The sequence below is a fragment of the Arvicola amphibius genome, chromosome 14, assembly GCF_903992535.2.
Source record: "Arvicola amphibius chromosome 14, mArvAmp1.2, whole genome shotgun sequence".
NCBI classification, from domain to species: Eukaryota; Metazoa; Chordata; class Mammalia; order Rodentia; family Cricetidae; genus Arvicola; species Arvicola amphibius.
Genome location: NC_052060.1, coordinates 31,703,560 through 31,731,421, shown reverse-complemented (window position 1 = coordinate 31,731,421; position 27,862 = coordinate 31,703,560). Strand labels below are relative to the sequence as shown.

The 27,862-nt window shown below is 40.4% G+C and overlaps 1 protein-coding gene across 2 annotated transcripts in view; it reads right to left on the bottom strand.

The window, feature by feature from the left end:
* Pde5a (phosphodiesterase 5A) overlaps positions 1-27,862 on the bottom strand; it is a 134,204-nt gene that overhangs the window by 62,227 nt on the left and 44,115 nt on the right. For both annotated transcript variants that reach the window (XM_038311403.1, XM_038311404.1), the window contains exons 6-9: positions 20,742-20,879; positions 18,265-18,332; positions 6,466-6,574; positions 5,485-5,572 (exon numbers count right to left, since the gene is read on the bottom strand). In XM_038311403.1, coding sequence (XP_038167331.1) covers positions 5,485-5,572; positions 6,466-6,574; positions 18,265-18,332; positions 20,742-20,879 — 403 coding nt within the window. The remainder of the gene's footprint in view (positions 1-5,484; positions 5,573-6,465; positions 6,575-18,264; positions 18,333-20,741; positions 20,880-27,862) is intronic.

Genomic DNA, 27,862 nt, shown 5'->3' with positions numbered 1-27,862 from the left:
CCCCAAGATGGCCTTGAACTTGCAGTGATCCTCCTGCAGCAGCCTTTTGAGTGCTGAAAGCTATGACTTCTTCATTTTGTTTCCAGTTACTACAGCTCCACTACTGTCTTATTTCCTGGGGCATATTATAACCAAACGTAATTTGCAGTTCTCTACCTGGGAGCAGGACAGGGATGGGTACTTTTAAGTAATTAATATTTGAAGATGTGTACTGTGAAGAACAGGGCAGGATTTATTTTTACTTGCAACATGAGAATCTTAGAAAATGTTTGGAAAACAAGGAAAAAAGTTTTGGTGCCAGTAATAAAACTTTATGCCAAAAAAAAAAAAAGAAGTCAAATCTAAAATTTTCACCGCGGAAATACTTACTTCTCACTTGAACCTAGGCCACAGCTCAGGAGGGCAGGTCACCTCTCCAAATAGTCACCTTCCAAAGGTCCACACGTAAGTCATTTATTAAATGAAGCCCAAACAATTAACACAAGAAAGTAAGATAACAAGAAATACCAAGCAAATAATAGATGATCCAAAGGTTTCTCTGTGTAGCCCTGGCTGTCCTGGAACTCACTCTGTAGACCAACCAGGCTGGTCTCAGACTCAGAGATCTGCCTGCCTCTCTCTCCCGAGTGCTGGGATTAAAGGTGTGCACCACCACCGTCTGATTTGATGATCCAAAATTTTAATGAAGGGGACCCAGAAATATCTGTAGACGCAGAGGTAGTAAAAACAAAGTGGGCTTTTTTTTTTTTTTTTTTTTTTTGCATCAAAATGATGGAGGCGCTTGGGGAGCTCACATGGACTGAGACTAAGAATGAACTGCTCTGTGTGTCCCTTAAGGGTAGGAATCCATCCTGAGGGGTGCAGCATAGGAGGTTCCAACAAGTGTGAACATCACAGACTGACACACTATCATGTTGGGTACGGATATAGAAAACTTGAAAACCCGCTGCATAAAGGCAACAGGAACTTCCTACAGCAATGACGAGTCAGGCGTGGGTGTATTTCCTCTTAAACAATGTGCTATATGATACTGTGATTTTTATTTTTGTATTTTCTTACTAATAACATGGTGATTTAATCCATCTAAAACAGGGACACTGAAAGGTTTCTGTGTTTTCACTGAGTGGTGATTTCTTCAAAGAGCGCTCTAAACAAAGGAGGGAGATATTGGAGGGAGAACCTCCGGAGAGGCAATAAATGTTGCATCTAGATTATAATATATATATATATTTATAATATTTACATATATATAAGCCAAAAAGAAAATATGCTCTGAAATCGGTATGTAGAATAGAGAACAAAATTTCCAGAAAATATGATATGGAAAAAGAGCACGTTCAGCTTTATCAACTGAGCAAACAACTGGTTAAAACGAATGAGTTCTGAAAGAGAAACTTTTTTTTTTTTTTCTGGGCAGTGGTGGAAACATTCTCCATCAGGCAGAGACTACAAAAACGTTTGTTGATAGAAAAAAATACTTTGGGGAATAAAGTTGATGATACAACAGGCTCTGAAGTGGTCTAGTGTTTATAAATTCATCTGACTGTCAGTAACGACAACAAAGAAGAGGAAGGAAGATTCCAGAAAAACACTGGGGTGGCCTGTTTTTCTGCATGGATCTCTGGCGGGGAGGGATTCTCTATTAGAATTGCATACTGGGATCTGGTCTGTGTCATGCAAGGCGAATTATCCCCACCACGATCTTTTCCACCCTGAACCCACAGATAGATAAGTATGTGCAGAATTCAGTCGTCCCGCTTTGCCATGCTTAGGAAACAGCAGGGTGCAGCAGGCAATCTCCATCTCACACTGACAATTACTTGAGGACCTTACCTTGTCTGTGCCACAGAATCTCCCAGAAATGATTTATTGCATTTTAAACAGAATTTTCTCTTTCTAAAACATTTGCTGGCTTTTGGTTTTTTAGGAAAAAGAATATGCCCAAACAAGCCTGATTATTCCTATCCTTTTTTGTTTTCTTTTGATTTTTATTTTATGAGACAGAGTCTCTCTATTACGCGGCCCTACCTGTCCTGGCAGTTACTATATGGGCCTCAGACTCAGAGATGCACCCGTTGTGTGGCACCATGCTCAGCTGGATTCTTGCCATTTTTAGCTTAAAAATTGTTTTTTTTCTCACTTTTCTGAAACACAGACAAGATCAAAAAGTGAATTTTTGAGAGATCTACAAAGTTATCAAGTGCTCCTAATCATTTACACAAGAGATGCAAAGGGCTTAAGAGACCCTTCCCGGGAAATAGACAAGATCTCCTGAGAAAACCGGGAGCACGGCAGGGAAGAAGGGGTGGGGGAGAAGAATACGAGGGAACAGGATGATCATGATAGGAGAACAGAGAGGGAGAGCAAGGAAAGAGATATCTTTATTGGGGGAGATATTACGGGGCTAGTGTGAAACCTAGCACCAGGGAAATTCCCAGGAAGCCACAAAGATGACCCCAGCTAAGACCCTAAGTAATAGTGGAGAGGGTGCCTGAACTGGCCTTCCCCTGTGATCAGATTAAGGACTACCTTAATTGCCATCATAGAACCTTCATCCAGTAACTGATAGGAGCAGATGCAGAGACCAACAGCTAAGCACTAGCTAAGTTTCCAGAGACCAGTCGAAGACAGGGAGGGGCAATAATATGAGCAAAGGGGTCAAGACAATGATGGGGATACCCACAGACACAGCTGACCTGAGCTAGTGGGAACTCACTGACTCTGGATTGATAGCAGTGGGGGGAGGGGGAAAACTTGCATAGGACCAAAACTAGACCCTCTGAATGTGGGTGACAGTCGTGTGGCTTGGGCAGTCTGTGGGGCCACTAACAGTGGGACCAGGATTTATCCCTGGTGCTTGAGCTGGCTCTTTGGAGGGACACCTTGCTCAGCCTAAATACATGCCTGTCACCAGCACACCATGGTCCTTCCTCAAAGTGATGTGTCCGACTTTGTCGCCCCCCCCCCCCATGGAAAGCCTTACCCTCTCTGAGGAGTAGATAAGGGGTGGGGTGGTAGGGGGAAGAGGGGGAGCAGGAGGAGGGAAGCGAGTGGGAACTGGGGCAGGTATGGAAAATGAGAAAAAGATCATTTAAAAATAAATTAAAATTTAAAAAATTCAAAAAAAGGTAAAAAAAGGGGACTCTATGGAAGTCATATTGGCTCAAGACATAATGGAATAATAGAAGAAAAGAGAAACGTAATGATAAAACCCATTAATGTTTTATCAAATTCCTGGGAAACAGCAACATTCTGGTAATAAAAAAGTTCATAACTGTTACAAAAAAAAAAAAAGAAGAAGAAGAAGAAGCCCCTTCCCCAGGCCTGTGCTCCCTAACTAGCTATGCTTAGAGTGCAGGAAGTGCCAGATCTCTCCCACCCACCCACCGTCAGCCAGCCCCGCCCCCTTCCCACGGATTTTATCAAAGAGACATTGTTGAATAAACCATCTCCAGGTCTTCCTTCCTTCTTAGGACAACTTACTAGTAAAAGACACATTCCCGTGGGAACTCAATTTCACGTTCTCAAAGGCCACTCACCGCAGTTTCTTAGGTGGTTTTTAAAAAGTATCATATAATGCAGTTTCCTCTTTGGCCTCCTAGCAAGCAAAATTTTATACCATAATATTTGTTGCTGATTTTTTTTTTTTTTTGAGACCGTTTGGTGATGATGTCTACAGATGTGTTTACGTGCTCATTGGCCTCCGATCTTTTTTTTTTTTTTTGCTGAGCCCAGTGCAGTACTGCGGACGACACAGCACAGCAAGGCGCGGCCTACAAGCTTCTAGGGCTTTCTAATAGAACCTGACTCTGAGTCTTGTAGACGCATGACCTACAGTGGCGAGCTGGTGACAGGGTATGATAAGACTGATGAATAAGACCAGCCTGGACAAGAGACGGATGCATCTTTAGAACACGAACACGTGGATCTGCAAAGCAACTGTGTCTTTTCCTATGAACTACGTTAGAAGAAAAATCAGATCAGAGAAGTCACACTAGTGGGCTTGGGACCAGATCACGGGAAGGTGGATCATGGAAAGTTTAACTGCCTCTTAGTAAAGGAACTGGAGTTGTGTCCAGCTTGGATAGGCACTTTCAACATTTTTATCACACACACACACACTCGCACGCACGCACACGCACATACACACACACACAGACATCACACACACACATGCACGCTCCTGCAGTGTTAACATGTAACCTTAAAGCTATTTGGACTTTTAAAGGTCAATTTATACTTAAGTGTTGCTCCACTAGGGTGTTAGTTTTAAATTTTAATCTTCAGAAGTCAGTTATCTTTCCTTTATTTCTACAATCTTGGGAGCATGTTATTAGGTCAGGCTGCTTTCTCTGCGTTAACCGTGGAACACTAGGATACAAAATAACATATTTTTTTTCTGCCTTTACTATGTAGCTCTTGCTGGCCTCAAATTCAGAAATCTACCCACCTCTTGAGCGCTGGGACTACAGTGACATGCTACCAGTGCCCAGCAATGCTTGCCCTGCTCTTAACGAAGCGTGTGATACCAAGAAGTAAACACACCAGTAACAGGAAACACCACTGTGTGGGGAAAGAACTTCTGTATCATTCTGTAGTAGAGGTGTTCTTTAACCTTTAACCTTTGTATGCAAATGTAAGACCCCAGGACAAGGATTTCTGCTTTGCTCACTGGTTTATCCTAAGTGCCTAGATTATGTAAGTACTCAATGAATATTGATTGAATGAGCAAACAAAGTAATACAACCTATAATCTCAACTATGTATCTGAGGAGTCAAAATACAAGGAAATAAGACTAAATATACATTGTCAGTTGATGTCTCTCGGTGTATGAACTTTTAACATTCTTTTATTTTTATGTGTGTGTGAGTGTGTGCACACCTGTGTGGGGGTGCAAGTGTGTCACAGTGTGGATGTGTAGGTCAGAACAAAGTTTGAGAATTGGTTCTCTACCTCTACCACGTGGGTTCCAGGACTAGAACTCAGGCTTGGTGGTAAGCCCCTTACCCACCAAGCCTTTCTGTCAGTCCGCCTGCTGACTTCAGCATGTCCTTCTTCGACAAAGGATTCTAAGCCAGGCAGTGGTGGCGCACGCCTTTAACCCCAGCACTCAGTTGGCTCAAGCAGGTGGATCTCTGTGAGTTCAGGGCCAGCCTGGTGTACAGAGTGAGTTCCAGAAGAACCACAGCTGCACAGAGAAACCCTGTCTCAAAAAACAAACAAATAAAAAAAAAACAAAAACAAAAACAAACAACCTCTCTCCCCAAACTGGATTCCAATGATTGAAAAAAAAAAATACTGTATAGCTAACAAAATGTCTGACAGGCATGCTGGAATATAGCTACATGAAATTTTTCACTTATAATTCTAAATTTTCTCTTTCCTCGGACATTTTATTTTTTAATTTACAATTCACACTTGAAAGTCGTAGGAAATTTTTTTTCTTAAAGAAATTCAGTGTTAAGGCCATGGGAAGATCTTACCTATGACTTTGTTCTTCTTCCCGTTTTTTATAGGCGTGCAAAGCAAACTTCCAGTGCGGTGTGTGCTCACATGCCCAGTGTCTTCACTCTAAAGGACAAAAACAAGACTGCCAGGAGAACAGAAATGGCTTCTCTCGCAAACATCGTCTTAACCACACTGCACAGACGGAATAACTCATGCATTCGTCTTACATTATCTACAGGGAACAAATTATAACGAGGTCTGCATAAGGACAACATAGCTAGTCTTTATTAGAATAATACCGCAAATGTCCTTTATCCCGTTTAAACTTTCCAAAGAGTTTAAAGTAATAAGTCAAATATTTATTCAGTACCTGCTAACCTGGTGAGGTAGAGGTCTCAATCTAACAAGGAAGCAGAATCCAAAGCCCTGGAAACAACACGCTACAGTATTGACCTTCCTAATAATGCCACCTCACCTGAAGCCTACACTTCTACGGTTTGAAAAAGTTGCCCTAAGTGTGCAGGCAACAGAATCAAGGCAGTTTGCCACAGGCTAATATTTTGAAAGATGAAAAAACAAAACAAAACAAAACAAAACACTGGACTTCAAAGTGTTGACTGTCTGAGGAACATATCTCTGGAACTTGACTGTGGAGGCAAACGAACAGCCATGGAGCAGCTGGACTGCCAATTGTGTTAATCTAAACCACGGGGACCTCCATGTTCACAGATAAAGTCAGAAAACCCATCTGAGGAAAGCCACCGAAACCACGACGTTAAATTACCTCAGCATGTGCAGGCTGGCTTGTTACTATACCAAGAGCCGAGGAAAAAACACAGCACGGCTTCCCCAGCGAGTTTAGGGCACTTTATCATCCCTTCCCTGAGCAGGAAAAACAGAGATCACCCTTAAACAGCCAGTTTCCAGCCCAGTCCTTCAAGACAAGGAGCAGCTGTAAGCCGAGGTCTGAAGGGAAAACAGCCTATGTGCATCAGGTCTCAAATTAGGTTACTTACTGTCCAGGGAAATCTCGTGTCCTTAGCGACATCTGGGATATTAAGTGGCTCCATTGTGTTCTTGACATACTGAGCATACATGTAATTGATTTTGCTTGCATCATGTTCCCTGCAGAAATAATAGATGTGAGTTCCTACTATGCAGTGGGAAAACATGAGCACACAGGACTAAACGGACGGGCAGGGGAGGAACCAGTGGCTGTGGGGTACAGGGGAATCTACACCTTAATTTGAAAGTATGTTAGATGATTACAACTCAGTCATTACTCTAATATAGATTGTCTGATAAAGCAAACACCCACACACTTTGGACTGTCTAGAAGACCCTTCTAGGGGAGTCACATATTAGATACCCTGCACATCAGATATTTCCATTAGAATTCATAACAGCAGTACAATTATAGCTATGAATGAGCAATGGAATAATTTTATTTTCGGGGGTCACAACATGAGGAACTGTATTACAGGAGTGCAGCATTAGGAAAGTGAAGAACCACTGGTCTAGAACAAAGTCTAAGACGCCGGGCGGTGGTGGCACACGCCTTTAATCCCAGCACTCGGGAGGCAGAGGCAGGCGGATCTCTGAGTTCGAGGCCAGCCTGGTCTACAAGAGCTAGTTCCAGGACAGGCTCTAGAAACTACAGGGAAACCCTGTCTCGAAAAAAACAACAACAAAAAAAAAGTCTAAGAATGTCCTTAGTCATCCAGTCACAAGTCAAACACCTGGAACTTAAAAACATTTAATACGACATCTGAAAAGCTTCCAAATCCAGAACACGGTCAACACTGATAGGAGATCATTGGTATAGAATCCCACACCTGACTTCATGTGACTAATTGCAATTGATAGGTAGGCACACTAAAAATATTGAATAAATTACCTCCAGGCTATATGTATGAAACAAATAAACTTCCTGGTTAGACTTACATACCAAGATATCTCATTATGTATATACAAATATTCTAGTATCTAAAAAGGTCCCGAATCAGAGAGACATCTGGCGCAAGCATTCAGATAAACAATTCTCAATGTGCAATAGTGTAAAAAATCAGGTTTACTTTTTTGTGCCATTTAATGTAATATATGTATTGATTCTCTCACTCCATGTTTTATTTTATCTGATCACAGAATGCCTAACATGTAGGACTCGTGCTTCCTTAATCGCTATTTCATGCACCCCTATGTCAATAAGACAATCTTTTACAAAAATTAAAATTAAAGGAAATGTCAAGAAGGCGTAAAAGAATTTTAGAAGGTTCTCTCTAGTTGTGTCTTCCTCCTGGTGTGTGTTTGTGTGTGTGTGTGTTTCTGTCTGATATGCCTATTTTAATTATAGTTTTACTAACTGAAGAAATGGAAAAGTAGTAGGTAATATTTAAAAATGAACATATGCTGTTAAAACATACCATACATACATTTCTACTCTTGTTCAAGGTATTGTACCCATACAATTAATTTAACAATGTAATGCAAATTTCTAGTCTTTGAAAATTATTATTACCAATTGTTCAGGATAATAAGGAAATGAAGGTTAGTAGTTAATCACCTAGTATAATCAAACTTGTAGTCACATCAGGTATGTTTTTAAGGTCAAACAAAGATGTATGTTAGGTAGGTCATCTTAAAACACTTCAGAGAGCCGGGCGGTGGTGGTGCACGCCTTTAATCCCAGCACTCGGGAGGCAGAGGCAGGCAGATCTCTGTGAGTTCGAGACCAGCCCGGTCTACAAGAGCTAGTTCCAGGACAGGCTCCAAAGCCATAGAGAAACCCTGTCTCGAAAAACAAACAAACAAACAAAACAAAACAAAAAAAAAACACTTCAGAGATCTATAGAATGTGGCATTTAAGATGTTTTAATAACCTACGTTCTTCTTTTTTATGACAATGATTCATGTCTGCTCCTGGCAGCACCAATCTACTTCAGAGAAGATCACGGGCAGCAAAGAAACGCCACATGGAGTTTACTTTCTTTGTGGTAAAAGTAAGCCACTGGGCAAGAAAATATCCCCGCCTCAACTTCTGACAGTATGCTGTCCTAATTAGACAAGTAGTACACAAGATATCCTGCTTCACAGAAAAGTCTGTCAGATAGGCTAGGCCTGTAGGCCAAAGATGGATACCCCAACTTTGCAGAGGAACCAAAGTGACTGTCCAGGCAGACAGCTGTTTCTGTCATTGCTCACACTTTTTGGAAGTCGCCTGCTTGCACTTCCTGTTTACTTAGTTAATATTATTTCCTTCTCAGGTCTCTGAGGGAGTTGAAGATTAGATAGCTATAGTTATAGTTTACCAGACACAGAAAGTAAGTTATGATAGAAAGTAAATTAGGTAGGCTCACGAAGATAGAATATATATGAAATATTTTCTCTGAATTTGTCATATGCAAATGGACTAGACATTGTTGATGTATTTATTGCCTGTACATACTGTATATAGTCATTGTACTTATTGTATATAGCTTTCTTATATTTGTTATAGACTTTTTTATTTTAGACAAAAAGGGGACATATAGTGGCAGTTCAATTGTATTTTAATAAATAAAGCCTTCCCGAATCTCTGAGAGTAAAATAGCCTCACTGGTCAGCCTTACAGATCATGTAATGATAACACACACCTTTAATCCCAGTAGCCACAATAGTTGCCATAGAAACCAGGTGGTACATGCCTTAAATCCCAGTGGTGTACACCTTTAATCCCAGCCCTAGAGAAAATCATGAGATGGGAGGGGACAGCTCTAAGACACAGTCTCATTTTGAGATTCCTGGAGGCAAGATAGCTATTTCGGACTGAGGTCAAGGTAAGAGCCAGTGGCTGGCTGCTTTGCTTTTCGGGTCTTCAGGTTGAACCCCAATTTCTATCTCTGAGTTTCTATTAATCGTGCTTCAATATGCCTTAGGCATGAGATACCTCCCGAAGTCATTGCTAAGTGAAAGCCCCTCCCTGAGAAGGAGATTTCAAGGGTCCAGAAGGTACCATGCAAGCTTCCAAAGGAGGGCAGCAGCCAGCAATCCTACCCAGCTATCCTGCCTATGAACCACAACAGTGACCAGCATGGTGGGATAACCGGAAGGTACAATAGTTGCATGGATACCTCAGTGGTACTAACAGCTCTCTAATTGGACTTAAGATCCACTCAACAAGAGGGAACTCATGCCTGGTACTGGAAACCAAGCCAACAACACAGGGCTGGTGACATCATGGATCCTGGAGGAGAACCTGTAGTTGCCTCTCTACAAAATCAGCATAACTTCTAACTACATCCTCAATATCTGTCCTTAGGCCATAGATGGATGTTGCTCTCACCCCTCAGGAAACTTTTTGCAACAGATGGAGACCATTACAGAAAAACCACAATCAATCCAATTGCAGGGTTGTGGAGTCCAGTTTCGACTGATCCATTTATAACACAACTTCGGCATCTAAGGCTTGGGGATCACTGTGGAAGACGGGTGGAAAGATTCTAAGAGCAATGGAGCGGGAGCCTGTTCGCTGGAGATTGTGTCTCTAGGAAATGTCAGCGCTATGCCCATAAAGTCTCACCAATGTGACTGCCTAAGCGTGAGCTGAACAAGGCTGACACCAATAGACATGCTAATGTGGATGGAGGAAGTTTGCGACGTCTCAATCCTATCCAAAAAAAAAAAAAAAAAGAAAAAAAAATCTGTTCCCCAGAGAAGAAAAGCACACAAACTGGCTATCCAATCCCAAATGGTCAGCCTTGAAAACATTTACATTCAAGTAACATGATACAGACTACACAGTTTGTATTGCTGTATTTAGTAACACACACACACACACACACACACACACACACACACACACGATACACACACATGCACACAACAACAACAAAAATAGATGCCATGATTTTAAAAGAGATGGGGGAGGTGACGTGAGACGGTTCAGAGGGAGGGAAGCGAAGGGGAACATGATGTAATTATATTAAAATCTCAAAAAGTAAAAGAAATTATAAGATGTTAAAATAAAATATGAACCTTAAAAAAAAAAGAGTTATTGGCCAGGGAGTCCCCAGAGGTCTCCAAAACAAGCCATTATAACTACATAGTAAAACCTCACGGCTGAAGACACCATATACTTTCCCTTCAAAACAGAGAAGAATCAACCTGAGACTAAGCAGGACTCCCAGCTGGCTAGCTTTCGGTGTCAGAAGGCGCTGTGCAGGCTGCTGGGGAACAGAAGACATCTGGGTCTGCCGAGAGCTGGACTCTCACATGCTGCGGCACAGGGCTTCAGGCAATACACCCCCAAGGCACGACAGACAAAGGACTATCGTGGGGGTAACTACTTGATTTCTGGCTGAATCTGAGGCCACCTCCACAGGAGGGGTTTTCATGCCTGGTACTGAAATCCAGGTCAGAAGTTCACAGTGAGTAAGGCATTTGGTCCTAGGGAAGAAATTGCTACTGTTGTTTTCTTTTTCTTTCTTTTCTTTTTTTAAACTTATTTTTATTTTATGTGCATTGGTGTTCTGCCTGCTTGTGTGTCTGTGTGAGAGCATCAGAACCTGTGGAACTGGAGTTACAGAGAGTTGTGAGCTGTCACGTGGGTGCTGAGAATTGAACCTGTGTACTTTGGAGAGCAGTCAGTGCCCTTAACCTCTGAGCCATCCCTCCAGCCCTCTGCTATTGCTTTCTTAAATGATCATGCTGTCGAATTGCCCCTTAAATATTTATGTTTCCACCCATAGACCTAGGCTGCTCTCGGTCTTCATTGGAGGTGTTTTAATGCAGCAAGCATCACAGTGTTTTGAATGAGACTGGTCCAAATAGGTTCATGAGTTTGAACACTTGGTCAGCTGGTTGTGGTTCTAAACCTGTGAGTTGTGACCCCTTGGATTGTGACCCAATGACCCCTTCACAGGAGTTATATATCAGATATTTATGTTAGGATTTATAACTGTAGCAAAATCACCATTATGAAATAGCAATGAATAATTGCTATTATTTTAGCAATTATTCTGCATTATATTGTACTATATTAAAGAGTTACAGCGTTAGAAAGGTTGAAAACCACTGGATTAGGAGGTGTGGCATTATTAGAAGACATGTGTCTCTGGGGTTGGACTCTGAAGTTCCAGAAGACCTTTCTATTGGTTATGGAGCGCTCACAGCAACAGAAACCCTGATTACAACAACAGCAATCAACATACAATTAGTCCAAATGCTAAGAGGAAGAGGCTGATGGCTCTGCCCCTGTGAGACATCTTTATCTCTCACCCCTCCCCACCCAGGCTCAGGCAATGTCCTGGAAGAGGAGGCAGAAAGAAAGGAAGAGCTGGAAGGTGGGCAAGGGTGCAGGGAAATGCTGTCTGGACATCACAGAGCTACTATAATCATTGTCTCCTAGCAGCTGTGGTTACCCATGCAAGAACTGCGCATAACCCAGCCAGCCACGATTCGGGCATAGCATGGGGAGGTGCTCTCCAGGCCCCACTCCTTGCTGAGAGCTGTAGGCAGTTGACAGTTGGTGGGAGAGAGAACCATTACTCTTGGGCGGTGCTCCTCCTGGAAGGCTTCCTGTGTCAATGGCCTCACACCCGTGCACAAATGGGCGATACGAACTGGACTCCGTGAGTTATTAAAAACAGCATGAGATCAGGAGGACATTTTGGGGACATATGGAAGAACTGGAGGACAGAAAGGGGATAGGATCATATTTCATATTTCACTGTATATATGTATGAAATTATGAAGAATAAAGAACAATTATAATTAGGAAAAAATAATTACATTTCTTGGGTAAAGAACTTTTCTGGTTCTAGGTTTTCAAAGTTTCAATACAGTGCCTGTCTACTGTCCTTTATAGCCAGGCTGTATCATGGGACAGTGATGTCATATGACATTCCACAGTGGCGCAGATATTTCAGTATTGTCTTTCTGTCTTATGTATTCTAACTTAATTGTAACATGGTCAGTTAGAGCTCTACGCACTCCAAAGTATTATGGATAAGTGAAAAAGAATGAGAAGGAAATCACAAATGTAGCAAAGGAAAAGATGAACAAGAGGAGCCAACAGCGTGACCTTGAAGGCAGGCAGACTGCCTGACCTCCCGGGTCTGATTTCATATGCTATTTGTATGACATTCAAGAAAAGGTTGTAAGTGTAGATTGGAGGCTAATTAAAAATAAAAACCCTTAAAACTACAAGTATTTTTTGTTTGGCAAACAATAGCCTAGGGAAACAAAAATGAGAAACCATAAGAAAGATAGGAAAAACGAAGAGGTGCCTATCAGAAGAAGGAAGAACACCGGAAAAAGATGGCTTCGTATAAGACTCCCATAGACTAATAACAGAAACAGTAATAGCAACTACATCACCCTTATGTTGATGACAAGAGTCAGAAGAAACCCAAAATACCTAAGAAACTTGCCGGTGCCATAACTCAGAAATACCTGACGCAGAGGCATGTGTTCTCCTAAAGTTACATAACACCGTGGTAATTTCCTACTTCGTAAAGATGTTGATAAATTGCTTCCTGCGCTCAATAAATACAGCTGGAACACCTGTTCCGCGGGAGGCATTCTCCACTCTGTGTGGGAGCAAAACAAACTACACAGGTCAGTCACCGTCGTCAGGAACTTGGGCTCTAGCAGGAAGCTAGGATGGAACGATAGAGTCTTAGCTGCATATCCTCTTTGGTCAGCGTCCAATGTAGATAAAACTGCATTACTCGGCAACCTAGAGAGTTAGTGGTACCGCAGGAATAAGTCCCAGTCAATGGGATGACAGATGCTTATGTGGGACAACTCTAGAATACGGATAAATGTGTGTTGCCCCCTTGGTCCCCTATTTAAGACTTGGGTGTGATAGGTAGGGCTCCATCTTTTCTGTTGAATGGAGAGAAGACATCTAAGGTGTGTGAGGCAGAAGGCAGCTGAGATCTTGGGCCATTTGGACAATGCCCCAAGTACAACATCAGCCTCGACCCGCCTATCTCTTGAGCACACCCAGGAGAAAGTAATGAGATTACATTCTTTTTTTATACTTTTTAATTTTTTGAGAATTTCCTATATGGATATAGCCTCATCACTTCTACCCCTTTCTTTCCTAACTCCCCCTGTGTCGTCATTCCCCTCCCCCACACCTACTCTCAAACCCATGACATCTTTTTAATTATTGTTGCTACATATATACATATGTGTATACAAATACAACCTGCTAAGTCCATTTAGTACTGCTCCTATGTGTCTGTTAGGGCTGACCACTCTGGGTTGCATAGCCTATCAGGGGGCTTAGCCACAGAGAGGGGAAAGATTCTCCCTTTCTTAGCAACCATTAATTGCCTGTAGCTCTTCACCTTGGGGTGGAGCCTTGTGAGACTTTTTTCCCCACCCATCCTGGCCTGTCAACTGGTGTCACTATGCAGGTCTTATTTAGGTGACCATACTGTTGAGATCATCGGTACAACTTCCCCGCCACATATGGAGGACACCATTTTGAATTCTTGCTTAAGCTTTTTTAATTTTGCACGCTCGTGATTCCCAGCTAAAACTAACCTTCCTAAATGCTGCTGGTAACAGAGCAAACACACCGTGTGGAGAAGATGGGCAGATAGTATCTGAACAGATCAGTTTACGAAAGAAATGGCATTACAGAAGTGCTTACAACGCTAGCCAGGCTTTAAGAAGGGAAAAAGAAATAAGGAAAGAAAGGTGGGGTAGAAAAACAAAAGAACAACATAAAACACATTGCTGGAACGAGTAAGTTCCACAAGCGTTTGAGAAACATTAAATAGCTGCAGATTATCAAGAAAAAAGGGGGTGGCTGAGCTTGTGTGCAGAGAAGGCAGGGTTGCAGCAGCTGCAGCAAAGTATTTGATGCAATGCCTCATGCCATTTTGCTGGTACAGCCTACCGGAATGCAAGATTTACGCTACGAGTCTGTGAATGAATGCGTGGAAGGTGTCTGTAAAATGAGGAACACCTGAAGAGAATGAATCCCAACAGCCCCTCCATCACATGTGGCACCCGTCAGTTGCTGGCTTTTACCGACAATCTGGCAGATCTAAGCTGTCTTGTTTGGCCCCTTTACTCCCTTTCTTTCTTTTTACTTACACGTTTTTATGATAGTTCAGGCAGACAAAGTTCTTTAACAGTTGAGGTTGGTCCCAGTCCTTGAATCTGTGCGGATCTGCTTTACAGCAGCGAGTGCCCTAGCCCTTCGTGGGGGATGGGGGTGGCGATAAGGTTAGTTATGTCCTCCGGGAAAATCTTAGTGAAAAATAATAATAAAGTGGGTGGTTTCTGGCCAAAAATGTTTGGCCAGATAGAACAGATAGTGAAGGCTTTCAAAGCGTAAATGCAATGAATACGGACATCATCCCTTGTATAACAGCAATATCGTGGTGGCCGTAAGAAATGCCTTAGCGAGTAAGCTGTAGGATGAGCATGCGGCTGACGTCTCAGTTCCTGAGCTCGAGAGCCCACTTTCGGGGCCATGCCTCCTAGGGCTGTTCCAAGACCGAGCCCACCAGGACGTTAAATCAAGACGGTTCTTCTGAGATCCATCCTTCTACAGCCAAGAAACTTGAGCTCGCGGGCTCCCCAACAGCGTGGCGAGGCTTTCCTTAGACTTCACAGCTAACGCCTGAGCACACAACCTTCCTTTGTTCTTTCTCCCATCCTGCAGACCACAGACTGGCTAAGACAGTCACGCTGGCCTGGCGGCCCTGCGCCAGCCTCCCCCATCTCACTCTCCCTTTGATTTTCCCAGAGTGTGCTCCCTAGTAAACCCCACATATTTAAAAGGGTCTTGGCCTCTCCATTTGGAAGGGCCTGGCCAAGTCCTACATTTAAACATTTGCATAGTAGACATCAACAGAGCTGCATGACAGAAAATTGCTGAGAAAGAGGGGGCAGGGGAATTTGAGGAAGACACGCCTTTCCGAATCTCAGAAGTCCACGGTGCAGGTTGATGTAAACCAAAACCAGGCCCAGGACAGAGGTTGCAGAGGCTACTTGGAAGGTTTTTGAAGAAGTTTTACGTGTATTAGGCTCTTTTGAGCCTTCCTACAATCCTATTATTACAGAGGAAGATGCTGAGTCATCAGGGGTTAAATAACTTGCACAATAGTTAGTAAACAGCAAAACCCAAAGCTAATGACACCCTATGTTCTACACGATATTCTACATGTTGCCACTGGATGACCAGTTACTTCTGCATTAGAGATTTTCTTCAATTGAACTGTATTTGTATTTTCAAATTTAACAATCAATAGCAAGTACTAGCTAATATATACATTATATATACATGTGTGTGTGTGTGTGTGTGTATATATATATATATAATATTCCAAGATGAATTTGAAGAAGCAACTTTATTTGTTTCTCATTACATAATTAAAAGGCACATTTATTTTTAAAAACATAAAAATCACCTGAATGGAATGGTAGGACTAAGATATCTACTTAAAATAAAGGGTTAACACAAACCCCAGCATGAACTCTGTATCAAGGCACAGAAAGGAAACTGCCCAACATTTGGAAACGTCCCCCACTTCTGGACTCTGGAGTAATAAGCCATTTCCCAAGAACCGACTAACTTCACCCCCACTAATGTGACAATTCTGATGATGACAGACAGGGTTCACAGGAATAGTTGTTTATATTTTGATATCTAACATTTCAAAGCTGTGATCTATATGTGCCTTAAACATATAAAATAGGATAATCTAAAGCAGCCATGAATTTTTACCTGTTATTATTTTAGACAGGGTCTCTAGTCCATGCTGGCTCTGAACCCTCTGTGGAGCTAAGGTGACTCTACAATCCTGCACCTCACCAGCCCCGTCTCTGAAGTGCTACAATTGCACATGTGCAACCACACCTGGCTCATGTGGTGTGGTCCGTCAAGCCCGGGGCTTTGCGCATGCTTGGCTAGCACTTTATCAACTGTGTTGCATCCCTAGCCTCAAGACCCATCATTTTGAATCAATAGGTAAGAGCTTGAAATGAAAATGACTGTTTTAAACTATTAACCTAAAGTGTATGGCACTTCATCTCGTGCATGAGTTCTGAACTACTGAAGTGTTTAATACTGAGAAGTAGAGAGTACCAAATCACTGTACCGTAGGTAAGCAAGGCTAGAAGCAAAATAATTGGCTAATAAACAGCTGCAGGTATCAATATCAACGCTTAAGTTGCTAAACGTCTTTTAGAGTTCACTTTTCATAAAATTAAGCCAGATATCCAATTTTAATTAAAAACCATTTTAAATAAGTTTTTTTCATGCTTTTTGTGGGTTTTTGTTTTTTGTTTGTTTTTGGTTTTTTGAGACATGGTTTCTCTGTAGTTTTGGTGCCTGTCCTGGAACTAGCTCTTGTAGACTAGGCTGGCCTTGAACTCACACAGAGATCCACCTGCCTCTGGGATTAAAGGCGTGCGTCACCACCTCCTGGCCATTTTTAATATTTTTATACAGTGAATGGTTTTTCACTGCACCATCAGAATAAAGGCGACAGGTTGACATAAACTACTGATAATGAATGGTTTCCATTACCATAGTACTACTTTAAAAATCAGTTAGAATCTATGTCTTTTAAAATAATCACACTAGCATATTTATTCCTTATAAAATACTTTAGAAATGACTTAGATGGTACAAATTATAAATGGTAAATATTTTACAGAGGACTTATCAAAAAGAAAAAAACATCAATCTTAGCTTTTGCTGCTTGAAAAATGTGTGTTTACCAGCAGAGGTCACTATTACACAAGACACTACTTTTGTCCAGCTAGCACTAGACATTAGAGGATATTGGTTGAATTTGCAATAAAAATTAAGATGTCAATAATATGAAAATTTAATTATACTGATACATGCTATGGCAGAAGTACAAAAATGTAAGCTTAGATGACTTGGTTATATTTTTAACAAACATCATATGACTCATTTTTGTCCTATGGAGATAAAGGCAATTATATATAATAACGAATGCATGTTTGCTCATATTTATATATAGTAACAAAAGCAATGAAGTAGCTACAGCCTCACAAAATCAAATTATATCTATAGCTTTTAAGAAATGGCAAGTATAATAAATGCCTAAGAATTTCCGGCACCTTGTCTTGGTGAATTTCTATTCTTCAGGATATCCTAGCACTTAAGAGAACAATATAGTTTTTAGGGGTGGGTGAAAAATAATATGAGTGAGAACATTTTGTAGTTTTCCCTAAATCCACTTCAAACTCTTCCAGAAAGCACTTGCTAGACTGAAATGACCGCACCTGCCTCCTCCATCACACAAATGCAGGAATAGCACAGTCAGAGCAATCAACAGAAAAGTGAGCACGCATTTAAACTCTACAGAAAATCACTGAATGCGTAGATCTGGTTTGATCCAGCCAGCGGAGAACAAAGATTGCTAAGAAGAGGATCATCAGCCTCTGCCTGTTACTAGGTAAATTCTCATGGCTGATTTCAACTCAGAATAAATGTACAGAAAGAGGTGGCCAGGAAACTATGGTATTTCCATATATGCCAACAAAAATATAATTGAAGAACAATACTTGTGGATGTGAATGAGTTCATAATAACATAGAATAGAACAAAACAAAAGACTTGTACTAATTAAAGTATTGTTTTCTAAGAGAAATAATTCTTAAGTATATAGATAGTGGAAAACTCTTGCATAGTAACTCCAAAAGAAGCATTCTGAGAAACCAAATTATCTTCGCAGGGAAAACAGCCTGTCCCTTATACACCTTAAACTAGTAACAAGGTGATTATTTAGCAGCACAATAAACTGTGGTAAAGACAAATGGAGAAGCTATTTTACCTTGTTAGAGCATCAGACGATTTTCCTAACTCCTCACACTCCATGTGGAACACACTAGAGAAAGAGTCCTGGAAACAGAAGGGCAGCACAGGTTGAGACGCTTGACAAGGCAATGAAAGTCGCCACACCACGCAGATCTGCTGTGCAACACTGATGACGCCACTTGGTTGAACATATTTCCCATATTTTTGACTAACTGGATCCAAGCACGAACTCACAACATCCTCACAGACGCCTTCTGTTACTAAAGGCTCACAGCGTTCTCATTTTACTTGTAGAGAGCTTTTTGAGTACACACCACTGCTCCTTTTTGAGTATACACTTTTGCTGCATTTTCTTTATGGATGTGTTCTTGTGTGTGTGTTCATGTGCTCGTGTGCATGTGTGTTCATGAGTGTGTATGTGCGAGTGTGTGTGTTGATGTGCTCGTATGTTCATGAGTATGTGAGTGTATGTGTGCATGTGTATTCATGAGTGTGTGAGTGTGCATGTGTGTGATTGTGTATGTGGTTATGAGTGTGTATATGTGTGCATTCATGTGCATATGTGTTTGTGAATGTATGTATATGCCAGTTTGTGTGTTCATGTGTGCATGTGTTCATATGCATGTGTACTCATGTGTGTATATGTGTGTGTGCATGTATGTGTGAGAGAAAGAGAGAGACAGAGAGAAAGAGAGGATGTGTGGAGGCCAGAAGACATCCTCTGGTGTCATCTTCGGGAATGTTGTCAATCTCCTTTAACCTGGAGCTCACTAGCTGACTGACAGACAATCCCTAAAGATCACCCTGCCTCTGCCTCCCCAGTACTGGAATTGCTTGCACCAACATGTTGGCATTGCTCTGAGGCTTCTGATATCTAATTCAGACCATTAAGTTCTCAAGGAAAGAGCTTTGCTGGCTCGGATATTTCCTCAGCCCAAAGAAGTCTTTCCTAAAGAGTTATACCATTTGGAAATATTTTACAAGAGCAACAGAATAATTATGAAGACTTAGTAATATCAGGAATTAGTTTTACATAATATCCAAAACAAAATTCATATTGCTCCATGATGCACTTACAAATGAATGAAGAGAAACTGGAAGGAAACCCAGACATAAGAAAATAAAAGTATAATCTAGGAGTGGAAGAACAGAGTACCTTTTGAGTGGGCTTACTCATGTTGAAGTAGTTTTAAACACACATAACTGTAATATCACCTAAACTAATTTCTTGTCCAAACCCTAGCCATATTGTTGAGCTGAGAGTCACATTGACCTAAACCAGTTTGTTACCTATTAAAAACTCCATTGCCCATTAATAAAGTGAGATTTAAGTTTGTTAATAAAGGACTGTTTCCACAGAAAACTTTTTAAAATTAAAAGCTAAAGAATGGGCCAGAAAAGGAAAATGATAAGTTGGCATATCAAATTAACGAATTCTGACCTGAACTTAGAAAGCTAGCAACTATTTTGTAATCACTTTATATTAAATCATAACTGATTAGAAATATGAAATAGTAGCTCTCCATGAAAATACTGATTCTTGTTTTGGTATAATGAATTTTTTTTGGTAAACTATTCACAGAACTTTATTCTAATCAATGCATCTATTCTAACACATAATAATTAAGAGGATAATGAATTATCTTAATATCTAAGCCAATTAAAATTTTCAAATGGCTGAACGTCGTTTATTATTCTACTTCTGCCAGTAATGTCAGCTCTAACTTATAAATGAATTGTAGGTGACCCACTCTAGTGATAGTAGTATTCACCTTTCCTAATAACCTTGGACTATAGGAAGCACAGCTCTCACCATAAGGAATATTCCACTGTTTCATACAGTCAGGAGGATTAAATCTGCAAAAGGAAAACTGGGGCAGGCTTGTGTTCTGACTCTCAGGGAAGCACTAGGCAGAAACTCCACACAGCATTCAAGTACAGAGAACCAGCCCTATGGGGGAGCTCCAGCTCTCTCACTGGGAAATGCTTCCTAACAATATAGATCACTGGCCTGAAATCTGTGAATTAGACAGTGAGTCATTTCCTGTTGTTGGGAAGTGATGTAGGACTTACAAATACCTTTAATTCCACCCATCTAGACTGTCTGGCTTCTAAATAATTTCCGGTAAGGAAGAAAATTTTATACTCAACCCACTCAGAATGGGAGTCTACCTGTTTTAGGTAGCAGGGCACCATCGTTCTTGATGGCTTAGTTGGCACACTGAAGTAACAAGATGTTTCCCCACTGAGACCGAGCAGCCACTGGCAGGGGCAGCACACAGACATCCACGGTCAGTGGCAGGGCACTGAAGGCCCTTGCCACCCTCACCTCCACCCCACTTCAAACACACTTCACCCTTGTATTGGTATTGCATAAATACTCATATACAGTTGGAGCTGGGGTGAATTCTAAGGCAAAAATTGGGTTTGAAAAGCAGAAAGTGCTTTCGAGAATGTGTCCATCTTGCAAAACCAGTCATCCTCAGTACTCACAGAGCAATCTTCATCCACGATGAATATGGTGCACTTCTGCACCTGCATGAAGGAGATAATGGTAGCAGCTATCTTCTTCAGAATCACTTCTAATGACTGCTGCTCTTCAAAGATTAAGCTAGCAAGGTCAAGCAATACCTAGACGAGAAAAGGTGACAGTTTACAATGTAGTTGTGCGTAGAATAATGACACAATGGGTCAGAGGTTGTTCATGAGCAAGTTCCCAGGCAAGGATTAAATCTGTGGCCATGAGCTGATGCAACTCTGCACAGACCATTAATAAAGTCAGTATAGGTATATGTATAGGCTAATGTAATCGCTTCATAATTCTTCAGGAGGTCAAAGGAGAACAACAGAAGTAAGCCTCCACAACAGATTAAAAGACATGAAAGACAAAATAACAGATCTTGAAGACAAGGTAGAAAAAATAAGAAGTTCACCAAAAGAAAATGTTAACTCAAAAACAAAAAGGAAAAGAAGCAAAAAAACATCCATGAATCATGAATTCTGGGACACTATGAAAGGAACAAGTATACAAATAATATGTATAGAGGGAAGAGAAGAAACCCAAGTGAAAGGTACAGCAAATATTTTTAACAAAATCAAAGAAGAAAAGCTCACTAAGCTCACTAAATCTTAAGAAAAAGATGCCTATCAAGGCAAAAGAAATATAAGGAATACCAATTAGACAGAAGCCAGGAAAAAAAAACTCCCTATGTCACAAAATAATCAAAACACTAAATGGACAGAACAAAGAAAAGAAACTAAAACCTAAAAGGGAAAAGTCCAAGTCATTCTGAAAGACACAGACACCAGCCCATACTACTATACCCAGCAAAACTATCAACCACAATTGATGAAGAAAGAAAAACATTTCAGGATTAAGAACAATGTCTGTCCACCAGCTCTGTAGAAGGTTCTAAAAGAAAAGCTTTGGTCTGAAGAGAAGGCTAACTGTGCCAAAGGGGAAAAATGGAACAACGAAACAATAGGAAATAATGACTTTATATTAATAACTCTTAATATTAAAGGTCTTAATTTCCCAATAAAAAGATGCAGATTAACAGACTGGATTAGAAAACAAAACCTATCTTTCTACTGCATCCAAGAACACACCTCACCACCAAGGTCAGACATCACCTCAGGGTAAAAGGATGGAGAAAGGTTTTCCAAGCAAATAGAACCATGAAGCAAACAGGTGTAGATATTTTAATATCTAACAAAATAGACTTCAGACCAGTACTAATCAGAAGAGACAAGGAAGGACATTCAAAGATCATTAAAAGAAAAATACATAAAAAAGAAATTATATTTCTAAACTTTCCTGTACCAAACACGAAGGCACCCAAGCTCACGAAAGAAGCAAAACTACAACCAAAATCATACACTGACCTTAACACAGTAATAGCTGGTGACTTGACCTTAACACAGTGATAGCTGGTGACTTGACCTTAACACAGTGATAGCTGGCGACTTGACCTTAACACAGTGATAGCTGGCGACTTGACCTTAACACAGTGATAGCTGGCGACTTGACCTTAACACAGTGATAGCTGGTGACTTGACTTTAACACAGTGATAGCTGGTGACTTGACCTTAACACAGTGATAGCTGGTGACTTGGGTACACCACCTGCACTAATGAACAGGTCAATTAGACAAAAACTAAACCAAAAACTACATGATGTTAAATAACATCATAGATCAAACATACCTAACACATCCGTAGAACATTGCAAGCAAATAATAAGAAATTTCTTCTCGGTTGCCAATGGAACTAACTATATTCAAATTTGGTAAAATATTAGAAACAAAGTAAATCTCAAAAGATACAAAACAAAAACAAAAAACTCTAAAATAACACCATCTTGGTTTGAATGAGAATACCCCCCATAGACTCATGCATTTGTATGTCTAGTCCCTAGTAGGTCAACTGTTTAGGGAAAGATTAGGAGGAATGGCCCTATTGAGGAAACGTGGCCTTGTTTGAGGAGGTGTGTCACTGGGGGTGGGTTTTGATAATTCAAAAGTCCATGGCAGGCCCAGTCTCTTTCTCTCCTCCCTCCCTGCTGCCTACAGACAGGACAGGATGTACTCTACTGCTCTTAGATACTGCCCTTAAGACACCTGTCTGTCTCTCACCATGCTCTCTGCCATAATAATAATAGATCAACCCTCTGAAATGGTAAGCAAGCCCCCAATTAAGTGTTTTCTTTTGTAAGAGTTTTATAAGGTCCTGGTGTCTCTTCACAGCAGCAGAACAGTAACTAAGACACATGTCCTGCATCCTATCTGACCACCAAAGATTAAAGCTGGATATCAACAACAGAAGATATGGCAGAAAGCATACAAACTCATGGAAGCTAAATAACTCACTGCAGCATAAAAACTAGATCAAGACAGGAATCAAGAAGGAAATATAAAACTTTTTTAAATTTAAAAATTTAAAAGATTTTTAGAATTGAATGAAAATGAAAACATAACATACCCAAACCTATGGGACACAACAAAGGTAAAAGGTTAAAAGGTAATTAAGAGGTTAAAAGGTAGTCTAAGAGGCAAGTTCACAGCACTAACTGCCTGTATTTTTTTAAAAGGGAGAAATCTCACATTAATAACTTAATATCATACTTGAAAACTCTAGAAAAAACAGAAGACTACAAAGATCTATAAAACAAAGACTTGACTCTTTGAGAAAGTGTACAAGATTCACAAATCTTTAGCCAAATTAAACAAAGGACAGAGATATATCCAAATTAATAAAATTAGAGATAAAAAAGGGATATTATGACTGACATCAAGGAAATCCAGAAAATCATAGGACTATAGAAACTATATATGCATACTATCGAAACCTGTATTCCAAACTGGAAAAAGCTAAAAGAAATGGATGAATTTCTTAACATATATGGCCTACCAAAGTCAAATCAAGATGAAATAAATAATTTAAAGAGACCCATAATCCTAAATGAAATAGAAGCAGTAATTTAAAATCTAACTGAAAAAGCCCAAAGCCAGATGGGTTCAGAGAAGAATTCTACCAGACCATCAAACTAATGCCAACATTCCTCAAATTATTCTGCAAAACACAAACTGCAGACACATTACTGAATTCTTTTTACAAAGCCACTATTTCCATGATATCAAAACCATTAAGACCCAACAAACAAAAAAGAAAATTATAAGTCAATATCCCTTATGAACATAGATGCAAAAATTCTCAATAAAATACTCACAAATTGAATTCAAGAGCATGTCAAAAGATTATTCATCATAATAAAATGACCTTATTATTATTCCAGGGATGCAGGACTAGTTCAGCATATGTGAGTCAGTAAAGTCATCCACAAAACAAAAGGACTCAAGGACAGACACCACATGATCATTTCAACGAGACTAGGGATACAAGGGACATAACATAATAAAGGAAATTTATAGCGAGCCCACAGCCAAATTAGCATAAACAGAGAAAGTTCCCAGCACTTCCATTAAAACAAGGAACAAGACAAAGTCCACTCTCTCCATTCCTATTCGATGTGGTACCCGAAGTCTCAGCTAGAGGAAAATGAAAACTGAAAGAGATCGAGAGGACACAAATAGAAAAGGAAGAAGCCAAAGTATTCTCTACAGATCATAAGGTTTTATGCATAAAAGACCCCAAAGACTCTACCAGGAGACTTCTGTAGCTGATAAACACCTTCAGCAAAGTAGCAGGACATAAAATTAATACACAAAAGTGAGAAGCCTTCCTGTATACAAATGACAAACATTCTGATAAAGAAATCAATGAGCCGGGCGGCGGTGGCGCACGCCTTTAATCCCAGCACTCAGGAGGCAGAGGCAGGCGGATCTCTGTGAGTTCGAGACCAGCCCGGTCTACAAGAGCTAGTTCCAGGACAGGCTCCAAAGCTACAGAGAAACCCTGTCTCAAAAAAACCAAAAAAAAAAAAAAAAAAAAAAAAAAAAAAGAAAAAGAAAAAGAAAAACGAAATCAATGAAACAATCGCCTTTCACAAAAGCTTCAAAAACAAATGCCTTGGAATAACCTAAAACAAGTAAGAGACTTCTTTAATAAAAACTTTAAGACACAGCTAAGGGCTCCATTCTACTCTCTGGTCTCACTCCTCCCATTCCAAATCCCGCCCCTGAGAAGTCCACCAAAACTCAGCCCCTCCCCGAGGCTGCTCAAGACTACGCCCACAGGCTACATAAGACCTGGAAGCCATATTTGCCCTGTGATTCCTCCCCTGCCTTCCCAAAGGCCACCCAGGAATTGTTCTGCTCTGCTCTGCTCAGATTAAACCTGGATTTACTAATTTAGTCTGACCTGAATTATTGCATTGGCGGCATTACTACCAGGGGATTTAAGCTTTCCAGCACTAAAGAAATTGAATAAAACATAAGAGGATGGAAAGATCTCCCATGCTAATGGATTGATATGATTAATACTGTGAAAATGGATATCTTACCAAAAGCAAACTATAGATTCAATTATAATTCCCATCAAGATTCCCAAAAAATTCTTCACAGAAATTGGAAAAAAAAAAACTTCCATTTCATGAAGAGAGAGAGAGAGAGAGAGAGAGAGAGAGAGAGAGAGGAGAGAGAGAGAGAGAGAGAAACAAAATGAAATAGGATAGCTAAAACATTTCTAAATTATAATGATATCACCATTCCAACATGTGTTTAACTAAGTTCACAGCAGCATTATTTGTCACAGCCAGAACCTGGAAACAATCTAAATACCCCTTGACCAAAGAATGGATAAGGAAAATGTGGTATATTTACACAACGGAGTACTACACAGCAGAAAAAATAATGACACCTTGAAATTTGCAGGCAAATGGATGGATCTAGAAAACATCATTTTGAGTGAGGAAACCCAGACCCAGAAAGACAATTATCATATGTACTCACTCATAAGTGGCTTTTAGACATAAAGCAAAGAAAAACCAGCCTACAATGTTTTTCACAACCCAAGAAAAACTAGACAACAAAGAGGACCCTAAGAGAGACATACATGGATCTAATGTGCATGGGAAGTAGAAAAAGACAAGATCTCCTGAGTAAATTGGGAGAATGGGGACCATGGGAGAGTGTAGAAGGGAGAGGGGAAGGATGGGGAGCAGAGAAAAATATACAGCTCAATAAAAACAATTTTTTAAAAAGGTATCACCATTCCAGATTTCTAGGTGTACTACAGAGCAAAAATAATGAAAACATTATGGTATTGGCATAAAAACAGACACACTGATTAATGGAATAAAATTGAAGACCCTGCCATAATTCCACACACCAAAGTTACTTGGTGCTTTACAAAGAAGCTAAAATTACACAATGGAGAAAGGGCAGAATCTTCAACAATGGTGCTAGCCAGCCTGAATGGCTGCCTGTAGAAAAATGAAAATAGATCCATACTTATCACACTGTACAAAACTCAACTTCAAATGGATCAACATGAGACCAAATAGCAAGAATCTGATGGAAGAGAAAATGGGAAATAAGCTTGAACTCATTGGCACAAGAAAGAACTTTCTGAACAGCATACAGCTAGCAAAGGTGCTAAGATCAACAATTAATACATAAGACCTCATGAAACTGCAAAGCTTTCCTACAGCAAAGGTCACCATCATGCGAACAAAGTGACAGACTACAGAATGAGAAAATCTTTACCAATTATATATCAGGTACAGAGCTAGTATCTGGAGAATATGTAGAACTGAAAGAATTGAACATTATGAAAACCAAGAACCCAATTTTAAATGACAGCACAGGATGTAGGTAAGGGGAGCACTTATTCACTGCTGGCCGTAATACAGAGAGTACTGGTGTGGGAGGTCCTTCTGTCTATGTGTTGCTTTTATTGGGTAATGAATAAAGAAACTGTGTTGGCCTGTGATAGGGCAAAAGACCAGAGCTGGGCTGGGGGAGGGGTACTAAAGTGAATGCTGGGAGAAAGGAGGCAGGGTCAGAGGGATGCCTCACAGCCTGCTGGAGACAGACGCCAGAACCTTAGCCAGTAAGCCACAGCCATGTAGTGATACACAGATTAATAGAAATGGGTTAAATTAATATTTAAGAGTCAGCCAATAAGAACCTAGAGTTAATGGGCCAAGCAGTGATTTGATTAATATGGTTTCTGTGTGATTGTTTTGGTTTGGGGTGGCTGGGACAAACAAACAGTGTTGATACAGTGGGGGGGGGGGGTTGTTGATACAGTACAGGGGGACGCAGTGTTGGTACAGTGGGGGGGGTGGCGGTGTTGCTGCAGCAGCATTGGTAAGGTTAGGACTGACATGAAGGATGATGAGATAAGAGGAGGAAATGTGGAGAATTCTACAGTTTAAGACAACTGAAAAACATATTTTATTAGCATTGGACTTTTCTTTCTTTCTTTCTTTTGGTGATAGGAATTGAACTTAGGGCTTCACCCATGGTAGACAAGTGACCTGCCATTGAGATATAGTCCCTGACATAGCATTACTTCTGAGAAGAGAAAATAGAATGTGGAGAAGGTCATGATTTAAAAAATAATAGAAAAGGATCATACAGAACTGAAGGTTGTCTTAAATCTCCAGTCTTAACAAGATGACCTGACATATAGGCATGGTAATAAAAAGAGACGTTGTGAAACTAACTTATGAAAACAATGACAAACATTAAAACTTAGCGATACAAAATAATACACCACTATAATATAAAGCATGGCACGTTAAACATAAATAACATGAAAAATACATTATAGGTCATACGTTTCCATAAAATAAACAATACACACAAAACATTTGTGAAGAGCCGAGCAGCAGAGCATGAATGCTAGTCACAAGACAAAGCACAACCCTTTCTATCAGAGAAACTCAGCTTTCCAGCTCACAGGATCACAGCAAGCAGAGCGGTGCAGGGGGAAAACAGGCATTTTATCCATGTGAGGATTCCCAAGGCTTACCTACATCCGTACTATTCTTAAACACTCAACTGATAACACGCCAGAACAGAACAGGGTTAATGTGAACAAGAAGTTGAGAGATCCAGAAAAGAGAATTTTTCTAAGAGAAGCTTGAAGGCAAGTTGCCTGGTGCTGTAGGTACAGGCACAGAGGAGGTAGTTCAGGGTGACGGGAAA